The 20,026-nt window shown below is 39.8% G+C and overlaps 1 protein-coding gene across 4 annotated transcripts in view; it reads right to left on the reverse strand.

Moving 5' to 3' along the window:
• Positions 1-20,026, reverse strand: part of KDM4B (lysine demethylase 4B) — a 94,957-nt gene that overhangs the window by 15,054 nt on the left and 59,877 nt on the right. For 2 of the 4 annotated variants that reach the window (XM_030032669.1, XM_041127606.1), the window contains 6 exons: positions 19,522-19,554; positions 15,297-15,466; positions 9,117-9,634; positions 7,454-7,574; positions 4,033-4,211; positions 2,647-2,869 (listed from right to left, as the gene is read on the reverse strand). In XM_030032669.1, coding sequence (XP_029888529.1) covers positions 2,647-2,869; positions 4,033-4,211; positions 7,454-7,574; positions 9,117-9,634; positions 15,297-15,466; positions 19,522-19,554 — 1,244 coding nt within the window. The remainder of the gene's footprint in view (positions 1-2,646; positions 2,870-4,032; positions 4,212-7,453; positions 7,575-9,116; positions 9,635-15,296; positions 15,467-19,521; positions 19,555-20,026) is intronic. The other 2 variants (XM_030032670.1, XM_030032671.1) reach the window with 2 other exon arrangements.

Below are 20,026 nucleotides of genomic sequence, written 5' to 3' on the forward strand. Positions count from 1 at the left end.
GCTAACATATCTGTAGTACTGACTTGTTAACTTTTCAATTCAGAAGCATCTTTGAAATCAGGTGTAGCATTTGAATAACCATATTCAGTAGTCTAGGCTCAGATAAAAGTCATAAGGAAAGTCATCCTTGGGAAGGGGGACAGAATTTAGGACCAGCAGGTCTAAAAACAAACAAACCAACCACACACAGGTAACCCTCAACTTCCCCCCCCCCCCCCCCCCCCCCCCCCCCTCTTTTGCAAGGACTACAATAGCAGTGCTTTGATCCTTCAGGCAAGAACTGGGCTCAAAAGTGATGCTACTACTGCTGGAATGCACTCACACATCAAAACAGTTAAGACCACTGAATTTTACCATGACTGAAGCAGTCATCTTTGCTAAGTGGTATTATGAGGAAGGACAAACTCACTAATGTTGCAAGGAAATTAAATACATGCATTTCATGTATTTAACAGTATTTAAACTAATACTATCCTGGCGTTAGAAACATCTGACTTTATAGAGCATCAATGACTGTAATATGCAAGCACCAGATCTTCCTACATACTTCTCTGCAGCACCAAAATAGTAAAGTGGTATTATACTCACTATAAAGACAAGGAAATAAGACCAAAAAAGCACTTAAAAGTCTGTAAAAAGCACTGAGGTTTGCCATTGAAGACAATAGGGACAAGACATATAAATACTTCTGAAAAATTGCATTTACATGATTCCCGCAAGCTTGCGAAGAAAGGCTGTAGCTGAAAATTAAACATACCACAAATTGCTGGCCAGCATCCTAGCTAACACAGACTTCATCCCATGGCCTTTACCTATCCTAACAAAACTGTACATAAAATTTCATCTGGAGAGTCTCCAATTACTGAATTAAACTTAAAAGAAGTTATTCAGAAAGCACTGAGATTGCCATAATAACCTGATTTCTAAAAATCATCCACTTAACCAGATAAACATTACGTCAAAAAAAAGTCAATAATATAGATCCACAGCTGTCTTCCACATCTGAAGTCTCTTTTCATCAAATCAAGAAAGCAGATTCAACCCAGACCTAGAAAATGGGCAGGGGTGTTGAGACTAAAAAACTGATCTGGAAACTGAGCTGAAAGAGAAACAGACACCCTGAACTGAAATACTGCTGGAGCTCAAAACGGTGTAGAACAAGCTGAAATTTCAGCATTGATTTCTTGCTTCAGGACCACAGGTAGCTGGACTATGGGATTTGAGGAGAGAAACAGTCACACTTACTGCACACCAGATTGTCCCATAAGGATGATCCTAATGGAACAAGAAAAGTATGCTCTTTTTATGGATTCTGTCAACACCTTAAAAGCCCATAAACTTTCACAAAAGTTTTCTTCTCTGTACGTCCTTGCTGTTGTCATAACCTAGCACAGTTAGGTGAGAGCACTTCTCAATAACAAGTAGACTGCCAACTGGTTTTACAGCATGCTGCCAGATTAACCAAAATACACCTCAACACTGCAATCCTATAATAAAAGCAAATGGATTCTCTGCCGCAAAGTCAAAGGGATATCACAGTCTGGAAGTACAAACAGCAACAAGGAAAACACAAGACACTGGAGACCACATCAGATTAGATTTAACTTGTGTCCTATCCTCAAGGGTAGAGCAGAGCCAAAATAGAAAGCTAAATTTCTCTACACCCTGAGACTGCAGATTAACATCATCTTGCCCACACCTCTCTGTCCCTAAACAGAATTTGGCTACTGAAACCATTTTGATAGACTGGACTATTGAAGACAGATGGATGTACAAGATGCAGCATCTCTGTTCTGATCACTACAGAGATCGCAATTTGTGAAGTAAGAAAGCAGCCTTCATCCTCACGCTCACTCTGCATCACATTCTCTTATTAGGCAGAAGTGACCATAATCATGAATGCAGTACAGAAATAAAAGTTGCATTCTAGTTCTCCACAAGAGATAGTCATGCTGAGCTGCACAGTGACCTGTGGACTATAAAATTGGAACAACAAAAGTAATTCCAGCTGATGCAAGTCAAATAAGATTTCCCATCTGTCAGGATCAAACAGCTGAACAGTAATTCGTCACATCTCCTAGTACGAGTGCAAATGTTAACTAGAAGTCGTACAATCTACAGTGAAGGTACACTCTACCAGGATTAATCAGATCTTCTTTTAGACATAACTATCAGGGAAACAAACAGACATATGTTGCTTTTTGTAATCAAGTGCCATTCCTACAAACAGTAACACAGACACTAATAAAATATATCTCAGAAACTATTCCATAATCTCTGATGCACACAAGAACAATACAACCTTACCCAGCAGACCAATATTTGAACAAGCAAAAAGAGCGCAACTATCTTTTTGATTTCTGCTTTATTACAAAAAATGAAAGGTAAAAAAAGAATCTTTTCTGTGAGACAGAGAAGAATCAGCCAACAAAACAAACAGTAAAAAGAATATTTGTGTGTATTTTTAAGATCAGTGACTGCCAAGATGGACTCGAGTATACACATACACTAGTATCAGAAAAGGAAAAAGTGGGAGTGACAGGTATAGCAAGCATGCCCAGAAGGAATTCAGATATAGGCAACATACAAAGAAACCTGCGAGCTTCTCAATACCCAAAAAGCTTTGGTGAATAAGGAAACACTTACTAGCATGAACCTGCAGGCAGCATTTGGCACAGGATATCAAGGGACTGGTTCCATCTTCTCCGATGTATGAATTTGAAGGAAGGGGCTCTGTGTTTTCTCCACTTGAGGTAAAGCACATCTCCGGGATCAGAGGCTTGGTCTTTTGTCCGCACTTAGAAAGGTGGACGAAAGAGGTGGTCTCCCCTAAAGAGACTGTGACAGCTTCTTTATCCATCTGTAAGGACTTAAAGAGAAAATATTATCATATGGAATTGCCTCTTCCCTGGTCAGAGTTTTAACGTTAAAGTCAGAGCACTCCCCTTGCAAAGAAAGTCATCCAACACCTGATGCCATGCAGCGCAAATAATAAACTTTAAATCCTTTCTTCTCATGGACACCCCCACCCCTACCTTTTGCTCATCTCTCTCTTCCTTAGGCCTGTACAGGGATCTGTAATTTACTCTGAAAGCTCAAAGAAGCATTAGAATAATGAGAAGCTTTCCCTGTTTTTCTTCTGTAAAAATCTAAATTCCTAAATTACAGCTGAAAACACCACGAAAAAAAACAAACCATGAAAATATTAATAAAAGCAAGACCCTCCCTCCCCGTCTCCCATCCTTTTGGCATCCTTCCCTACTCTTTCTGCAAGAATTTCTCCAGAAGGACATTTCAAGGTTTCTGGTAGCAGACCAGTGTTAAAAACAATGGATTAGAACAGCCCAGCTGTACCCAGTTTTCCTTACAACCATTATACAATAGCATCCAGCAATCAAAACAGGTATTTTATTTTCAGTCTGTATAATAAATCAAGAGATTTTATTGAAGGGGGAGGTGGGTTCTGCTTTCCTCAGAAAAAGCTTCCAAAACATATATATGCCTCTAAGGCACATATTCCTAGTGGACACACAAAGCCAGATTTGGGTCTATAAGCATGCAAGAACAAATCAATATACAACTGGGCAAATAACTAATTTGTGTGATAAATTTTGCCTTTCTGCTCATAACGTATCCCAAAGCATACTGGTAGTTTCCAAAAAGTGATGTATGCTCTTACTCAGTAAATTTTTATTTTGTTGTTGTTTGCATATATTCAGAAGTCCAGGCCCACATCTAAACAAGAGCAATCACATGCCCAATATGGCATCATTTCCCTGCATGAAATAGTGTTTGCAGCGCAAAGCTCTTTAAGTGTGATTTAAAAAATGAAAGCTGAGAAAGCCAGAGAAGCCAGGAAAAATAACAAAAAAGGCTCCGTCCACTGCTTCTGCCAAATCCAAACACACTTCTTTGTTGTGCAAATTTGTATGAGTTTTCTTTATAATGAAGGTCTGCATGGTAACTTAAAGACAGTAGCCACCACACAGTACCCACCACTGACACGTCTATCTGAGCAGTATCAGGAATTACCTGGTTATACGGGTAAAAGAGGGTACAGACAGCACAGTAAGGCTCACTCAGGGCAGCTGCTGCATTGAATTTTCTTTCAGCTGGGAAATTATGTGCTTTATTCTTCCACTGGAGGGAAAGTAGAGATTTCAAAGCCTCTGGGTCACTCATATCTTCCTCTCCAGAAAATGGAAATGTTTCTAGAAAGAAAAAAAAATCCCAAAACAATGGACAGTCAGTAAAGGCAAAATGCAGCAAGGTAGGGTTAAACGGCTAATGTTTTGACAACACAGGAAGTTCAATAAATAAGAACATTCAACTCATCCATGGTTCCTCATATGTGTATGCCTCAAATACTTCCTTAAATGGATATAATCTCCACTTTATGGGTAGGATAGACAAGACAGAGACACCAATAACCTAATGGAACTGGCCATGATGAAGCATAAGGAAGAGAATCTAAATTTACTGCTTTCATAACTCTCTCCACCTTCTAGGTGTGGAAACCTGCAACATCCTTTTAATGAAGCCAAGTTCAAACTGCACAGTGCAAGTGCAAGAAAATTCCCCTTTCCTTTCTCCAACTGGGAGCTGCATTCTCTGCAAGACGTGCACGCAGCCCTGCTGGTTTGGTTCGGCCAGCTCCCAATTCCCACCAGTCAGTAGCAAGCCTGTTTCAACCTTCCCAAAGTGCATCCCATACCTGTTTCTGCAAACAAAAATCCTGGCCATGAGATATCCGGGGTTCAAGTTTTCGTTTTACTGTTCTGCAGCTGCTCCACAGATACTTCCATCAGGCACACACCACTAAGCCTTCAATTTGCATTCACCACCACCTCTTCTTCTGCTGGAGCTCTTATAGGTACTGCTTGTGCTAATTAGTTTGCTAATTTTTTGTTTTTACAAAACCTTTAAAACGCCCTTGGCATTTTATGATTAAACCACCACAGAATCCATTTGTGTCAGTTTGGGGATCCAAGTTTCTTACCATTTCTTATTAAGGAATTCTGAGTCACTAAGTGTTAAAGAAATTTTGCACGCAAGACTAAGTGTAAATCACTCATTGCATTGGCAATCTGCAAAGTTTCCAAAAGAACACCTTTGACCAGGGGAACTGAAAAACATCTTAGTGGAACATTATCCCCAGAGCTCAGCCCATTAAACCAAATTGTTCACTGCTTCACTGTTAATGACTGGAAATATGCAGTTAATGTTCTGCTCTCAACAAGGCTAAGTCTCCTTCCCATTTCTACCTCCCTTTTAAGATTTTCAGACTCTTAGGTTACCAGAAAGGATAAAAGGAACTTGTAGTAAAACTCTAACAGCTAAGTTTACATCTCAGATTCTAAATGTTCCCCCCAATTAATCTGATATATATTTACCAGAAAACATGGGAAATTTTATTGTGTTTAATTAATCAATTTTTTTTTGAGATGATGAATGCTGTCTGTGTATCTCTGTCACACCTTAAATGAGGGTTACTTCCTAAAAGGTGTCTTTTCTTACCATATTTTTATTTTTATCTTGTTAACCAAAGGCTAACAATAATTGCTAATACCACAGCATTCTCCACAACACCGCATGGGATTCTGCTGGAAAGGGAGACAAATAGAAACAGCCTTGCCAGCGGGCGAGTTAGGCTTTCCTTCGTAGAGGAAGATACTGCTCATGCCAGGAGCTACTGCCAGTTCACCGTGTATCAATCAGATCAGAGCTGGCCCTCATAACAAAACAGATTTACAAGGACACGTTCTACAGTCTGAACTTCAGCTACATGTGCTTACGTGTCCACACCTCGTGTAAGGCATAAACAAATTTTTAAAAAGACCAGTGACCTCAGGTATGCAGATTGATACTTTCAAGATGTCTTACTTTCAAAGCAGAGCTCAACCCTCACCTTTTGAAGAAATCAAGCACCTTTAACGACATTTTAAGACAAGAGCCAAAAACCAAACCATATGTTTCTCCGTATTTTAGTCAAGGCACATCAGGAGACAGGTAAGGATTTATGATACCAGTGAAATCAATGAAACCAGCATCATAATCCAGAGTGACAGAGAGAAAAAAAAAAAGGAAATGACTGTTGTATGTTATCATCACCTTCACTCATCCCAGGATGGATTCTACGTGACACACAGCATTCAGGATGGCTCCTACATTTTAAGCAAGCTATACGTAAGTAGAAAAGACTAACAGTTTGTCTGAACTGAATCTTAGTGTAGCATATGCATTCTCTTAATTTACATGCTTACTCTTCCTCACTGCAGCCTCCAGATCATCCTTATACATTAGCCCTGAAAAAGCAAGGAGTGCAGAGAGCTGCTTCTATTCCCTGGCGGGGAAAAGAAGAATCTGTTTGATCAGGTTCTGCCCAACAGTGCTGTAAATCAGTCCCGAAGAAATGCCAGCTTTCACAAAAAGTTGCTCCTGAGTCAGCCAGCAAAGTCCCTGTACACCATCCAACAAGTCAAAACAGTGAAAAGAATCTGTCTAATGAGGATCCTTCAGCACAAAGTTTGTTGCAAGGTCTCACACCAAAACAAGATAGCTAGTCTCAACTGCCTTTCAACACTTCACTCCACATTACACATATGCAAGACATCAAATGCATCATCCTTGGTAAGGAAATGGAGCTATATATGTGCAGAATAACCCCTCCCTACACAAATTTTCTCTAAAATCAGCAGATATAGTCTCTGAAGGAAAGTGAGCAGCAAAGACATTGTCCTTTTGAATATAAAGTTTTAAGTACCTTGAAAGCAAGGATTGCCAACTATACCTTCAGGTACCTGCCCCAGCGCGCAAAAGCTTCTTACTGGGGACTCTTCTACATTCTGAGTACTTTATAATGTGGGCAAGACCCAGAAATGGTAAGATACACCACACAACAGAAGTGAGAGATAAGAGTCTTTTTTTTTTTTTCTGTCTAGACTGTTATGGCATTCACAGTGACTGGAATGTAGGAAAAAATCAGTGATGTACAGTTAAGCACTGAGAGAGACTTTCTAATTCTCATTTCTGGATCTGCCAAGAAAAGTTGGGCCACAACATTCGTATGAATTAAAAAGCCAATCAAAAAGTTAGAATTCACTTTCCCTATACACATAGCAGCAGACCTAACCTCCACCTCCCTCTGAGGTGAACAGATCTCATTTTAATGCACTATCAAAGATGGAGTTTTTACTTTAAGATGTTCTCTTCTGTGAACTTTTTTCCCTTTGCCCAAAATGCTCCCTCATTCTGCAGCCAGCAAAATATTTTTCTTGAGAGAATAAAGGGTGAGCGGTGAGAAGGGAGACCTCCCACAGATGAATTTTGTTTCCAGCTGGGTTATCAAAATGGGAACATGCTGCATTTTCTATCAGTTAAGTGTAACGCAAAGTTTCAGGCCATCCAGTTATGTTAATGGCTTCAGCAATTTTTCTAATGCTAGTGCACTCACCCTCATCACTCGAGGTCTCCTGTTTAACCACCGACAACGGAGAGCGGGTTGGTGGTTTGCCCAGTGGATGACGACGACTCTTCTTTATCTCCATCTTCATTTTTGAAAAAGCAGAAGCAGTCTGTAACAAAACAAACCAAGCTAGATGGGAACCCCAAAATATCTTGGCAGTCAAAGGAGAGTACAGGACAACAGAGGCAGAATCCTTGTCATAAAGAGTTCTTGAATTTACACAGCAGACTTCTCACTGCCTTTTGGCTGCAATCAATAAAGCCTCCCAAGCCAATTACTGTAGTAGATAAAGCCAATATTATATCTTAAGATGTTGGGTAAAGGTAAGCTACAGTGTTTTCTTAAAATCAGAACAGCCTCAGAACAGCTTCGAGCTTGCCATTTCCATTAGCTTATGAAAGTCTGGTCAATCACATAAACAGCCAGAAACTCTAGCATGAAAATTATGTACAGGGCATATAGGACCAGAAACGTTTTACTAGAATGTTACAGTGCATTTTATGACAAGCATATTTATATTGTACTATACCCACTGCCCTGTGTACCAGCCAACATTGTAAATACTGCATGCATCCTAATCACAGGGGGTCAGAGTCCTCTTTGGTGCAAGGCACTGAACGTGTTACAGGTGAGTTACTTTGCACTAGAAATCAACTGCCATGTGCTTTGGTTCACAAACATGGAGACAAGCAGCAGTGTTACAGCATTAAGAATGAAATCCAAGTACATTCCACGTTACACAGGAGTGAGCAGAGATGAAGGTACTTATGGCAGCCCAGCATAGCATAGCATTTTTTTCCCCTCTCTAGTCTGCAGCCATTCTTAGAAACATTTACATTGAAAGGTACGCTAATTGTGCAATGCCGGTATGGCAACGCACATTTCCCCGCCATCCCCACAATTTCTAATAGTGCTTTGCCATTCCCTTGACTTTCAGCAGCATCACGCAGGAAAAGAGCTACATCATATTGCTCTGGCTTGCTCCTAATTCCTAAACATTTTCCTCCTTCCTCTTTTGGAAACTGTCCTCAGTAAAGCACTCCCCAAGGAAAAGAGATGCCTGAGACAGATTACATGTCATGAACTGTATTGTCCATGAAAAAGTTTTCTGCCAACTTTCCCAATGCTAAATCTCATGATAGAATAGATCCCTAGGTAACACTACCTAACAGGCCAACGCTTGGAAGCATAAAGCACATGCTGGAGAAGTCAGAAACAAGGGAGAAGAATTATTAAAATGTTGGTACAACCAAAGTTCCCCTGGGGATTGTTTGGTTTTTACCGCTCTCAGAATGGTTGCCTGCCGCAGCCTCTTGCTTGTGCTGTGTCTTCCTGCCTACTGTTTCAGGTTATCATCTCAGTATTATCTGTACTATTAGTAGCAGGAAAAGAGATTCTCTATTTTATTCTTTGAAGACAGTAACAAGTTTGATTAATCAGCTAGCATCAATGCAATGATGGACTGAACTATGGACTGAGCTGTGAGAAAATAGTCAATTCCTTCCTGTAAAAGCACTCTATGGCTCACCAACATGGCACTATTCCACTGGAGGCTCAGGCACAATTGAGGACTCCTCTCATTCCAAGTTTGGTCCTCAACTTGTTGCTTAAAACTAGCAAATCTTATAGTCACCTCCTTGGTCACGTGTACCTGTAGATCACTGACCTCTGTAGCGACCTCTGTATTTTCTGCTTCTGCATTCTCCTCCTCCTTCACAGAAATTTCCATAGGGACTGTCTGCTCCTGCCAACCTGGACTCTTTTGTGTGGCAAACTGCTCAAACGCCTGCTGGCAGGACATGCGCTCCTTGTCAAACACCACCTTTTTGGTCCGTGGAACCACATAAAGCATGGGAATGATTGGCCGAGGTTTAAAGTCATCTTCCTCAACTGGTGCCTCCGAGGGCTGGATAATGTTCAGGGGAGCTGGGGGCAAGCTCTTTTCTGCTGTAGATGATGTGGGTACTGCTGGGAGTACTGGTGGTCGTGCTGCTGGTGCCTCGTCCTCTGCCAGCTGCTGCTGTGGTGCAGGTGGTGGTGGCAGCGGTGGCTGCTGCTGCTGCAGAGGAGGCTGAGGCGCTTGCAGATGGTGCTGGTGTTGATGGAAAAGGTGCTTCTTCCTCCTCTCGCTTTTTACTTTCGGAGGACGGGCTTTTACTTTGCAGTCACCTGTTTCAAGATAATAGGCAACATTTAGCTTCATATGCCAAGATTTCTGGGCATTTAATATTCTTCGCCTTTCATCAAAAAGCTCCAATGCTGGGCTAACATATTACGTCATGGTATTATTCTTCCCTTCAAACAGGCAGACTGAAAGCTGTAGACATATTCAGCTGTACTTAAGCACTGACTTAGAGAAGCCCACTTTAGAAAGAAAAGACTTGTGTCATTTCTATGGACTATTTAATTCTTGACTGGAGCAGAAAGGCTGCCAAAATGAATGTTGCCTGGAGGGAAAATATCTAAAGCCCTAAGGAACTGGACAGTGTGCCAAAAAAACATGTAAAGTATTATATTAGCCCTGACTGTGTATTTCAGGTTTTCTGTATCAGCAGTCTCCAAAGTGGGGTGCACAAAACCACCCACTGGAGTGCAGGAAGAAAATATTTTTGTACCATTAATAAATAAAATAAATGCTATTTTAAAGATACATTTTATCATTATCTCATCCTTTTTTAAATCTCTATTTCTGTGTATGTTTTATAATGGACATAATACATTAGCATAGTAATACATGTATAGATTTTATAAATAAATATGCATACATCGGGAGGCGTGCTGAGAATTTTTTTTGTGATAAGGGGGCACCATCAGAAAAGTTTGGAGACCACTGCTCTCCACAGTTTGCGATAAGCTCTGCACCACCCCCATTTACTGCTCCCTCTATTTGCAAGCATAGCTCTTATCTAAGTATTACTGTGTGTCAATGCATTCAACAGCCCTAGGAAATGAAGAATTGAACAAAGATACCTGAATCATTATTACCAAAAGATTTCTACTGTAAGGTCTTTTAAAAAGATGCCTTTAAAGCATAAATCAAGTACAGCATTGAACTAAGCCTATTACAGACACCATGCCAGCACTGGTTACTGAGATATCCTTTCCTAGCACTCGCTCCATTTGTCCTTGTTTCTCCTAGCTTACTGTCATCCATCTTATCTGCATAGCATTGCAGGTCTCTTACATGGCTGTGACAACAAAAACACTTCTTGAACAGATAGACGGCTCAGTATTTTTACCAGAGGCAGTAATGACCCATAGAAGTCTTCCCCACCTATCTTCCCAACATAACTCTGTTAAAGGATCCATACACACTGATTTCACAGCAGCAGTTAAAATTCCTACTGGCCACTGACCGAGTGTCTCTAGGTTAGGACAGTAGATGCCTTCACATCTTGCCTTATTCCATCTAAAATGATGTATGTTCCCTTTGCCCAAACTCTTCCCTCACTTCATGAATGAAGTTATCAGTTCACTCAAAGGAAAGTAAATAATAGATGCTCCACAGCCAGATGCCAGTGCTCAATTTATTTCATAAGAGATTGTTTTTCACCTGCAGATGTTATGACTAGACTACTCTGCTGCAAAAGGTCATTTTCCCAGGATGGGAAGCATAACAGGATGGGGAGGAGGGCAGATGACAACAAAAGACAGAGAAAGACTATTCACCCTAATAACGATGCTTCACCAATCCCAACCTACTCAGACTCCTCCATGAAGGACTAGACCAAAGATGACCAGCCAAACCTAGTAAACAGAAAATCAGATAAACCATCACACAATAACGAGGTATCTGCGGGAGGAAGGGTTTGAAAAGAGAAGGCGAATAATACCACAATAAGATAAAGTGCTAAAATCCCTGCTGAAATCTTCTAGGGGTTGCTTCAACCTCGACATCTCCCAGAAGTCTGGTCTGATGACTTTATTTACACTAATTTATAAAAATGGGAACAAGTCCAGCCCAAATACTTATTGTTGTACTTGTGTAGGCAGTCCCTCAGATAAACTGGTTTGTTCTATCAAAGAGAAAGGAATATTGAATTTCCTTAGAGAAACAAACATATTGAATGAAAGGCAAATTGGATTTTTCCCCAGTCGCACAAAACCAGATCATATTTACTCTCCATACACTCGGAGAATTCTCTACCCAACAACAAAACAAATGCCATTCACCAGCTTTATTGACTTCTAAATGGGTAATTTGACAGCAGATGGCATGTAGAACTTTTAAACAAAGTTCTTGCATTAAGACAAACAAACTAGTTTGCAAGTGAGTCTATAAAATCAGAAGCCAGGAAAAAATGAGGTAAAATTCAAAGTCCCTGACTATCATGAATATACCTAGAAACGAAAGGGATCTTTATGCACAAATCAAAATGGCAGGTTAACAGAGGAATGCCTATCAGCTGTCCTTCCACTGAAGGAAGGCACACATCGCAGAGCTAGTACACATGGAACACAGTAGTACGACGATGTTTTTTCAGGGTGAGAAGGCTTGCTTGTCTAGAGATAATTTGAAATACTATACAGAGTTCGCTCAAGTTGCAGCTATACAATACCTTTGAGGGGAAGGGGTGTTGGTGGGGAAATCAAACCACTTATATAGGACCGTACACTGTAGCTTTGAGCAATGAGATTATAAAAAGCTGCTACAAGAGCATGGACTTCATCTGCTAGAGCAGCATCTCTGGTATTGGGCAAAGACAATCAGAAATGGACTTCAGCATCAGTAATTTAGCCACAACTTTAGTTAAATAATTTGTACTGTCACCAGCTCAAAAAGAAACTGTAAATTAGACTTATTAATCTAACAGAATTGCAAGCACAGAGATAAAATGAAACAGAACATGGGAGAAAGCAGGAGAGTTTTGCCAGTACATCCCTCTAATACAACACTGCATCCTTCAAGAAGATGTCTGTGTTTGTGTAACAGGTGCACTCGAGCATTTTTCTTCCATCTACATGGGAGACTGCTGTAGATAAAGTAATCACAAAGACTATTCCACCATCCCAAAGCTCCTTCTAAACACCAAGTTCACATTTTCACTTTCAACAGCATTCCCTACTTCTAGGAAGAGAATATTACCCTAGAGCAATCCCTACACACCCAGTGTTTATACCCTATACATCCTCTATGCTAAAAGAATATGTGAACATGACCGATACAGGAGCAGAAAGCAAAAGTGGTAAGAAAAGACCTTCTACTTGCTTCTAGGGGTTGTGGCTGCTCAGTTGTTATCAGAACTTCATACAGCACATGCTACAAATATGTAGATGGCCACGGCAACTGCTAACAGATTTCTGAAAAGGCTCTATTTTTCCTACATGATGCTAGAAAAGTCCAGAAAGCCTCCAGGACAAACTCCTGTGCTATGACATTGTTTCATGATAATCCTTCCATCCCATTAATCAGTCTAATCTCTTAATGACTTTACATTGCCAGCTTAAGCAATACTGGAGAAAAATCAGCAAGAGACCAGCCACTATTTGACAGTTGGCCAATTCTTGAGATCCTGCCTGAAGTAAAAACCTCACCTAGCAAATGGTCATCTAAAAATCAGTTATGCACCAATTTGCTATTACATACAGGTAACAGCACAAAAGTTCACTGGCATCTTGATCACAGTATTACTTCATGTAATTATGTACTTAGTTTACAATTGCAACACTGAAGAGGATATGTGGGAATGCCATTTAATGAAACGTGGTGGAAAATAACACACAACTATTTTGCAGTTAGGCATCTCAATGCTTTTTCTCACATTATAAAAAAAAAAAAAAAAATCGTGTAAGATATATGGTTTGTAGCCCAAGTCTGCAGGACTCTTAACAGGCACAGCATTGCAGGTAACACCTGCTGACTCACAGGATGTATTTATGCTGCTTAGCACACCCAGAGAAGAGCAAAGCTTAAAGACTCTCCTTTTTAATTTCAAGTCCCAAGACAACCTGCTAAGAATTCTAAATACATTAATAGCAACATAATAAATTATGAATATAAAGCTGAGTCATAAAAACCAAAAGCAAACACCTTACGGTATCTGGGTCAGAAATCCTGAAAACCTCAAGTTATTAATACTCAGCTAGTCCAAATAACCAACATGAAGCATAAGACCTACTTTGAAACTACCAATGATTAATTTGAAATCTCATTCTTCCTCCTTCTCAAGGTCATCTTTTCTGGTGTAAGGAGAAAATTAAGCCAAATTAAAACCAGAGGAATAGAAAAAGGAAGCGAAGGCAGGGATAGGGGGGAAGCTAAATTGCCATGAGCAGGGCCATCCAAACAGATGCTATTTTCTTTTTCAAGATGAAACTGTAACACAATTGTGAGAGGTAATACAGACAGTAGGATGTAGAAAACTAGAGAACTCACTGGTACTTAATTGCTATATTGCATTAAGAAGCTTGTATATTTGCTAACACCCTGAGCACTAGACCCCTCAGAAACTGCAAAGCAGTCAGTCTGGTTCTAGTGACACTTTCTGCAATGGTGCTGAAAATAAGCTTTTCCCTCCTGTGCTAACAGTTAAAGAGCTCTTAACATGTAGTCTAAGTGTATGATTTGGAACCTATTCAGCTAGAACAGAATCTCTGTTGTTCCTCTACCATTCTAAGGATCTCAGATCTATCCTTGTCACTTACCTCTTGTCTCCGGAAGGATATCAGCATTTTCGGGTCATTTATTACAAGCATCAATTGTTAAACTTGTACAAGAGCTAAGAGCATACAATTTAACACACTGCTGACACTTTCAAGCTTAGGGCAATAGAAATTAACTATCTGCACTGTGCTACTCCTACTCTGTACAACAGTGATTTTCAAACTCCTTATTTCCCATGAAAAGAGAAAATACACTGCCTAGCTAAGAGACTCTGGAACTGAACAAAGACCTCAATTCTTTTCTCAGACCTTCCACAGATTTCTTTTAAGATCATCATCAAGGTTCTCTAAACAGTTTGCAGCATCAGTTTTCTACAAATGCTAAACAAATAATGGATATATATACAATATAAGAAAATGAATTCACTAGTGTTTATGAAATGCTTGAGAGTGCCTCAAAGAGAGGCTGCATCGGACACATCAACTACTTAACCAGGCACATTAGGGGGAAAAAAAAGCAGCTTACTCCCAGCAAGAATTGCAACCTTTCATACACAGCCAAGAAAAAAAAAGGCATCACAAAAAGAGCCTCTGGCAAGATGGCTGAGGTCAGGCCTTTGGACTAACCACATGCAGAAGAAATCATAAAGGACTGGGAGTCATAATGGACTGGTATTAACTTCAGCCAAGCAAAGAAAGCTGAAAAGCTTCCCTCCTACAGCTAGACTTGAAGAAAACCAAACCTGCAACTTGGACTCATGCAGCAGCTGTGGATCCCACAAAAACCTAAGGCTGACTTTATTCACAGTGTCTGTAAGAAATGGGGAGGAATGGAAGAAAAGGGGAAAGATTAATTGCACAAGGGAGTGCACAAATCATTCCTTTTCAGAGTAGGACACAAAATATATTTATTTGTTCCTCTATGAAATATTTTAAAATATTCCTCCCCTAATATATATTTTTACAAACCTGTAATAGTTTGGGCAGAATTTTCAAGCCCTGCCAAGAAAGCTATTTGGACTGAATCCTTAAAGAGAGGGAAAAATCAATTGCTGCTGTAAATGATGGTGTATTTCAGTGAGCATAGATTTAATATTGGGAAAGACTCTACTGATATTTCAACAGAAATAAACAACAGCAGACAAGTTATTTACAAATGTGTTTTAGAGAGATAGCTTGCCCCAGTTCTTCACTGAAGTGATCTGCCATCAGTGAGCAGGGGCCTCACCTTCTCCCTCAATCACTTTGCTTCTCTCCTCTTCCTCCAGATCCGTCCCTCTTTTCAGTTCCTCTTTTACTTTCACATCTTCCAAGGCAGTTTCAATAGCCATGACATCCCCAAGTGACTTCTGATCCTCTGTTTTATGTCTTCTGGGTTGACTTCTTTTTCTGTGAGACCTAGAAGTACAGAAACGTGATTCGACATAAAAGAACAGCCTTCAATATATAAAACGATCACTGACTTAAAAAGCTGAATACAAAACAAAAGGATCTTCTTTGGAGAGAAAGCACAAGGTAGCTAACAATAGCTACAGGGCAAAACAGATATCTGAAAGGAAACAGATGAACCTTGCATAACTCAACATTTAAGATCCATTCACAGCAGCCATTAATTGTTTGGGATTCTTGAAGAGCTTTTTCCCACCATTACTAATGTAAGCTCACAAGCTGCAGTTAAAATGATTTTAATTGTATTTTAAATCTATTTTGCTTGTATTTCAAAATATAGATGAAAACTTGTTATAAATCTTTCTTTCATCGTCTGCCTCCATTCCATTATTTCATTTCATTCTGTACATGCTTCCCTTTGGCAAACTGCTGGAAGTCTGCAAAGCATCATCTTCCAGCTCTGAAACATTACCCAGAACTGCCAGTTTCTAAAAACGCAATATAATGAATGCTTATAGCATAATCAATAGGCAGTCTATGATTTTTCACTAGTATAATTCACAAGGTCCAAGGCCTATGAAGAAGTCTAAAAAAAGTGTGTATTAATATGATCAGACTAATACTAACAAGCCAATAGCAATGCTGTTCTTTCTAAAGAGTCAACACCACTAAGACAAAGAGATTACAGTAGCCACAACGCAAAGACAAATGCAAATTCAGAAGTCTGGATAATGTCTTTTAGTTATGAACCGTATTAGGAGCCAAACACCCACACAGACGCTCAACTCGCTCCCCACCGCTCAAGTGGGACAGGGAAGGAAATCAGGAAGAACAAGAGCCAGAAAACTTGTAGGTCGAGACAAAGACAGTTTAATAGGTGAAGGAAAGAATAAAAAGAAAAAGAAATAAGCAAAGGAAATCCACTCACCATCTCCCACAGGCAGACCAATGCCCAGCCAGCCTCCAAACAACGGCCACCTTGGAAGCCAATCCCCCCTTCTTCCTTCTCTACCCCAGGTTTTTATTGCTCTGCATAACATTTTATGGTATAAAATATCCCTTTGGCCACTTTGGGTCAGCTGTCCCAGCTGGCTTCCCTCCCAAGCTCTTACCCACCCTCAGTCTACTCACCAGGCAGGAAGCAGAGTGGGAAAAAAAATAAAGCCTTGACACTGTGCAAGCACCCTTCAGCAACAGTCGAAACATCACTGCCTTATCAGCATTGCTGTAGCCACAAATCCCAAACACAAGCCCATGTGCTACTATGAAAAATGTTAACTCCATCCCAGCCAGACCCAGTACAATTTATTTACAGGATCTATCAAGTAGCTCCTTGAACACTGGGTTTAACCCTAACAAGCTCTCTTTTGAAAAAGAGAACAATTCAGACACCTGCAATTTTTACGCCATTTTTAGCACGTAGGCACTTTTTTTTTTTTGAAAGCAGCCTCTTCCATATGGCCTTGCATCTACCATCATGTAACAAACTGTAAAATGCAATCACACTGCATTCATAGGCCCAAAACTGTAGCAAAGCTGAAATTCAGCTTTCCATCCTCAGAGCCCAGAAACTCAGCTGCTAATTAGATTTGGAGTACAATGGAGTTAAGAGCCCTTAATCAGGTAACCAACAAAGAAGGAAGAAAAAAATTCAACCTGAGACGAATGATTAATAGAAAAGAAAGTTGATCCATATGCACAGTAATTTATAATTGCTAGACTCTAACCATATGGTAGCCCTCCAAGTATAGATGTTAACTTCACACCTGCAAGACATTCATTAGCAGGAACACACAGCTGAACCCAGAAGGATGGACTTTTCTCTTCACCCATATTCTAAGAACCCACCACCTTCTCTGTGGGGGAAAGGCAAGGTGGAAGGAGAAGATAAACCTGTAGGACTTTTCCATTGCAGCTGGAACCTTCCATCGTTGGTGAAGAGCGCATCAGAGTAGAATCAAGTGTTACAAGCTGGTTTTAGTAAAGTGTGTGTTTTATTCCTGCAGTGTAGAAACGCCAGGCAAAAATTAAATCACAAAGCTCTATACTCACAGTAGATCAAAAAGATCTTTTTCCAGTGCTCTTCTCATTCTGAAGTTGTGGAATAATGAAGAGAGGCAGAAAGCACATCATTTAAAGAAACTGTGCTTTCAGAAATACAAGTTGAAGGCTGTAAATTTCAAGTGAAGATGTTCTGTATCTGGCATAATTCGCATGGGCTTTTTGTGGACTAGACTAAAACAGTCTCTCACTGAAGCCATAAAGTAAACAAAGTTGAGTTTTTCAAGGTAACTAAGTATGAGCGACCTTAAGAGAAGAAGTAACGTGTATCTCTGCAGAGTTTAAAAGCTACATTTTCCAAGAGAGCTGGCAAAAAAGCAGCATTTATACTCTTTGAAGAACAGACCAAAAAGCGACTTAAATTAAGTAGATACAACTGTGAAGAGGTTTGGGTAGAGGTGAATCCCATTCTTTCAGTAAAGTCCATCCTGCTGAGAAAAGTCAGTCTTCAAGTAAAATTATGTCTTTCCAAGACATAAGCATAGGAGAGAGACTACTGCTAAGCAGTATTCAACAGCTTCAAAACTGCTTCAGGATAATACTGAAATAATCTAGGAAACAATGAATAGATAAGGAAAAAAAGTACCTAGATCTTTTGCAATAGGCTCAGGCTAAGAGAGAGGCTTCTCTGCTAAGCAATAGGCTCAAAGAGGGAAAATAATCCTTGGTGTTCATATAGTACCTTGCACTGTGCAAACATTACAGATATCTAAGTAACCCTTAATAGCCATAGGCAGTAAAGAGATTCCAAATTTCCAGATGCGGAAGAAAAAGATGCAGGGACCCACTGGAGTTCAGACAGTCATTGCCCATAGAGCATAAATCCCAACTTCTGAAGCTCACTATAGAAGGAAGAGCTGAAAACATTTTAGAAATATAACCTTTGGAGTGGAGCAACACTGCAGAGGTCAGTTATCTCCCAAATACTGTATTTATTGTCTTTTGGAGCATGGATTTAGTGGGGAACACACATTCCCATTTCAGCATTTGTAAACTAATGGACAAATCATTTCACATAGAAAAGGCAAGACACGAGACCACCAGTCCGAAGCAATGCCGGGTGACTGAAAACTCCTGGGAGACAGCAAACACCAGTGCTAGAGAGAGAGACACACTTACTAGTATGTTACCTTTTCTTCGCTAGAATGCCTAAATAAATCAGCTATCATCAAATTATTAAGTCAATGGTTTTTAAACTGTTACTCAAAGTCCCTACCAAAGATGGCTTCAGAAACCTGAAGTCTATTTAAAGCTTTTTTCCTGGATTTCAAGGAAGTGATATTGGAACTGAAATTACAAGCAGAATATTACATCTGGATGAAGTGGTACAATTTCCAGAGACTGCCAACACTCACACCAGAAACTCAACAAATACTAGATGAGAGCAGAAAGAAGTAAGCTTGTGTGCTACAATGCAAGCACTTTGGGTAACAGGCAGAGCAGGAATGAGAATGATGTAAAAAAGAATGGTAAGGGAGCATATGGAAGGGCACACACTTTACATCCGAGTACTTTAAAGCCCTATGATAAATCAATTTCCTAGAATATAGGGTCTCATTCTTCAAGCAAGCTTGATGAGGAAGGAAAGTTCTCCCAACTGGCAGCCCATGTCTAAAACATTCTAGTTCAGTTCCACTTTCTGAGACAGCAGCAGTATTTTATTAACTACCTGCTTTGGTGACCAGTTAGCTTTATCCACAACCAGTTAATCATTACACATCACTACTAATTCAGTAGATTAACTGCCCACTCAAGAATGGAAAACCAAAACAAGCATGACATAGCTGAGGTTCTCTAGTGATGCAAGACGAGATCTCGGAAAACCACACAAACCCAAGATGAAGTCTGAGAAACCTCGATGCCCAAAGATTTTCTGTGCTCTTTCAAGGAAGCAGACATGAAAAAACTAACTGAAAAAGGAAAACACTTTCAGAGTTACTATTTTAAGAAGCTTGACAGGAAAAAGAATGAAGTCATTTAAGTTGATGAGGGAAGTCACATACCGGTGTTTGTTGTCCTCTTCCTCATCTCCTATCCTATAAAGCAAGATTCCAACAGTAAAAGGTTAGCATGCCAAATTTTCAATTCAAGCATGCTGTAACACACAAAACCCACAAACTTGTAGAAAATTAATACAGAGATCAAAGGAAGCACAGAAAGGCATGCATAAAATCCTTTTTGCAATTGATGGGGTTTTTTTTCCTCCTGCTTTCTGATAAGTGAAGCTATAAATGTTTACTATAGATTTTTTGTCTTCCAGAATAAGAGATGAGATGTGAGGGGGCACACAGCGTCCTAGTTTCAGAAAACATGTGCTTCTACAACATTTAAAGGAAACAGAACAATGAGGGAACACATTACCCAAGAAAAATTACAAGAGGAATTTTAAAAAAAAAAAAAAGTTTGAACTATCCCCAACTAAGAATTATAGCATTTAAAATCTTAGTAATTAAAATCAAAACACAGTGCTCAGACACAACTTTTTTCTCTTGGTTTTTTTTTTTTGTT

This window comes from Aquila chrysaetos, chromosome 12, assembly GCF_900496995.4.
Source record: "Aquila chrysaetos chrysaetos chromosome 12, bAquChr1.4, whole genome shotgun sequence".
NCBI classification, from domain to species: Eukaryota; Metazoa; Chordata; class Aves; order Accipitriformes; family Accipitridae; genus Aquila; species Aquila chrysaetos.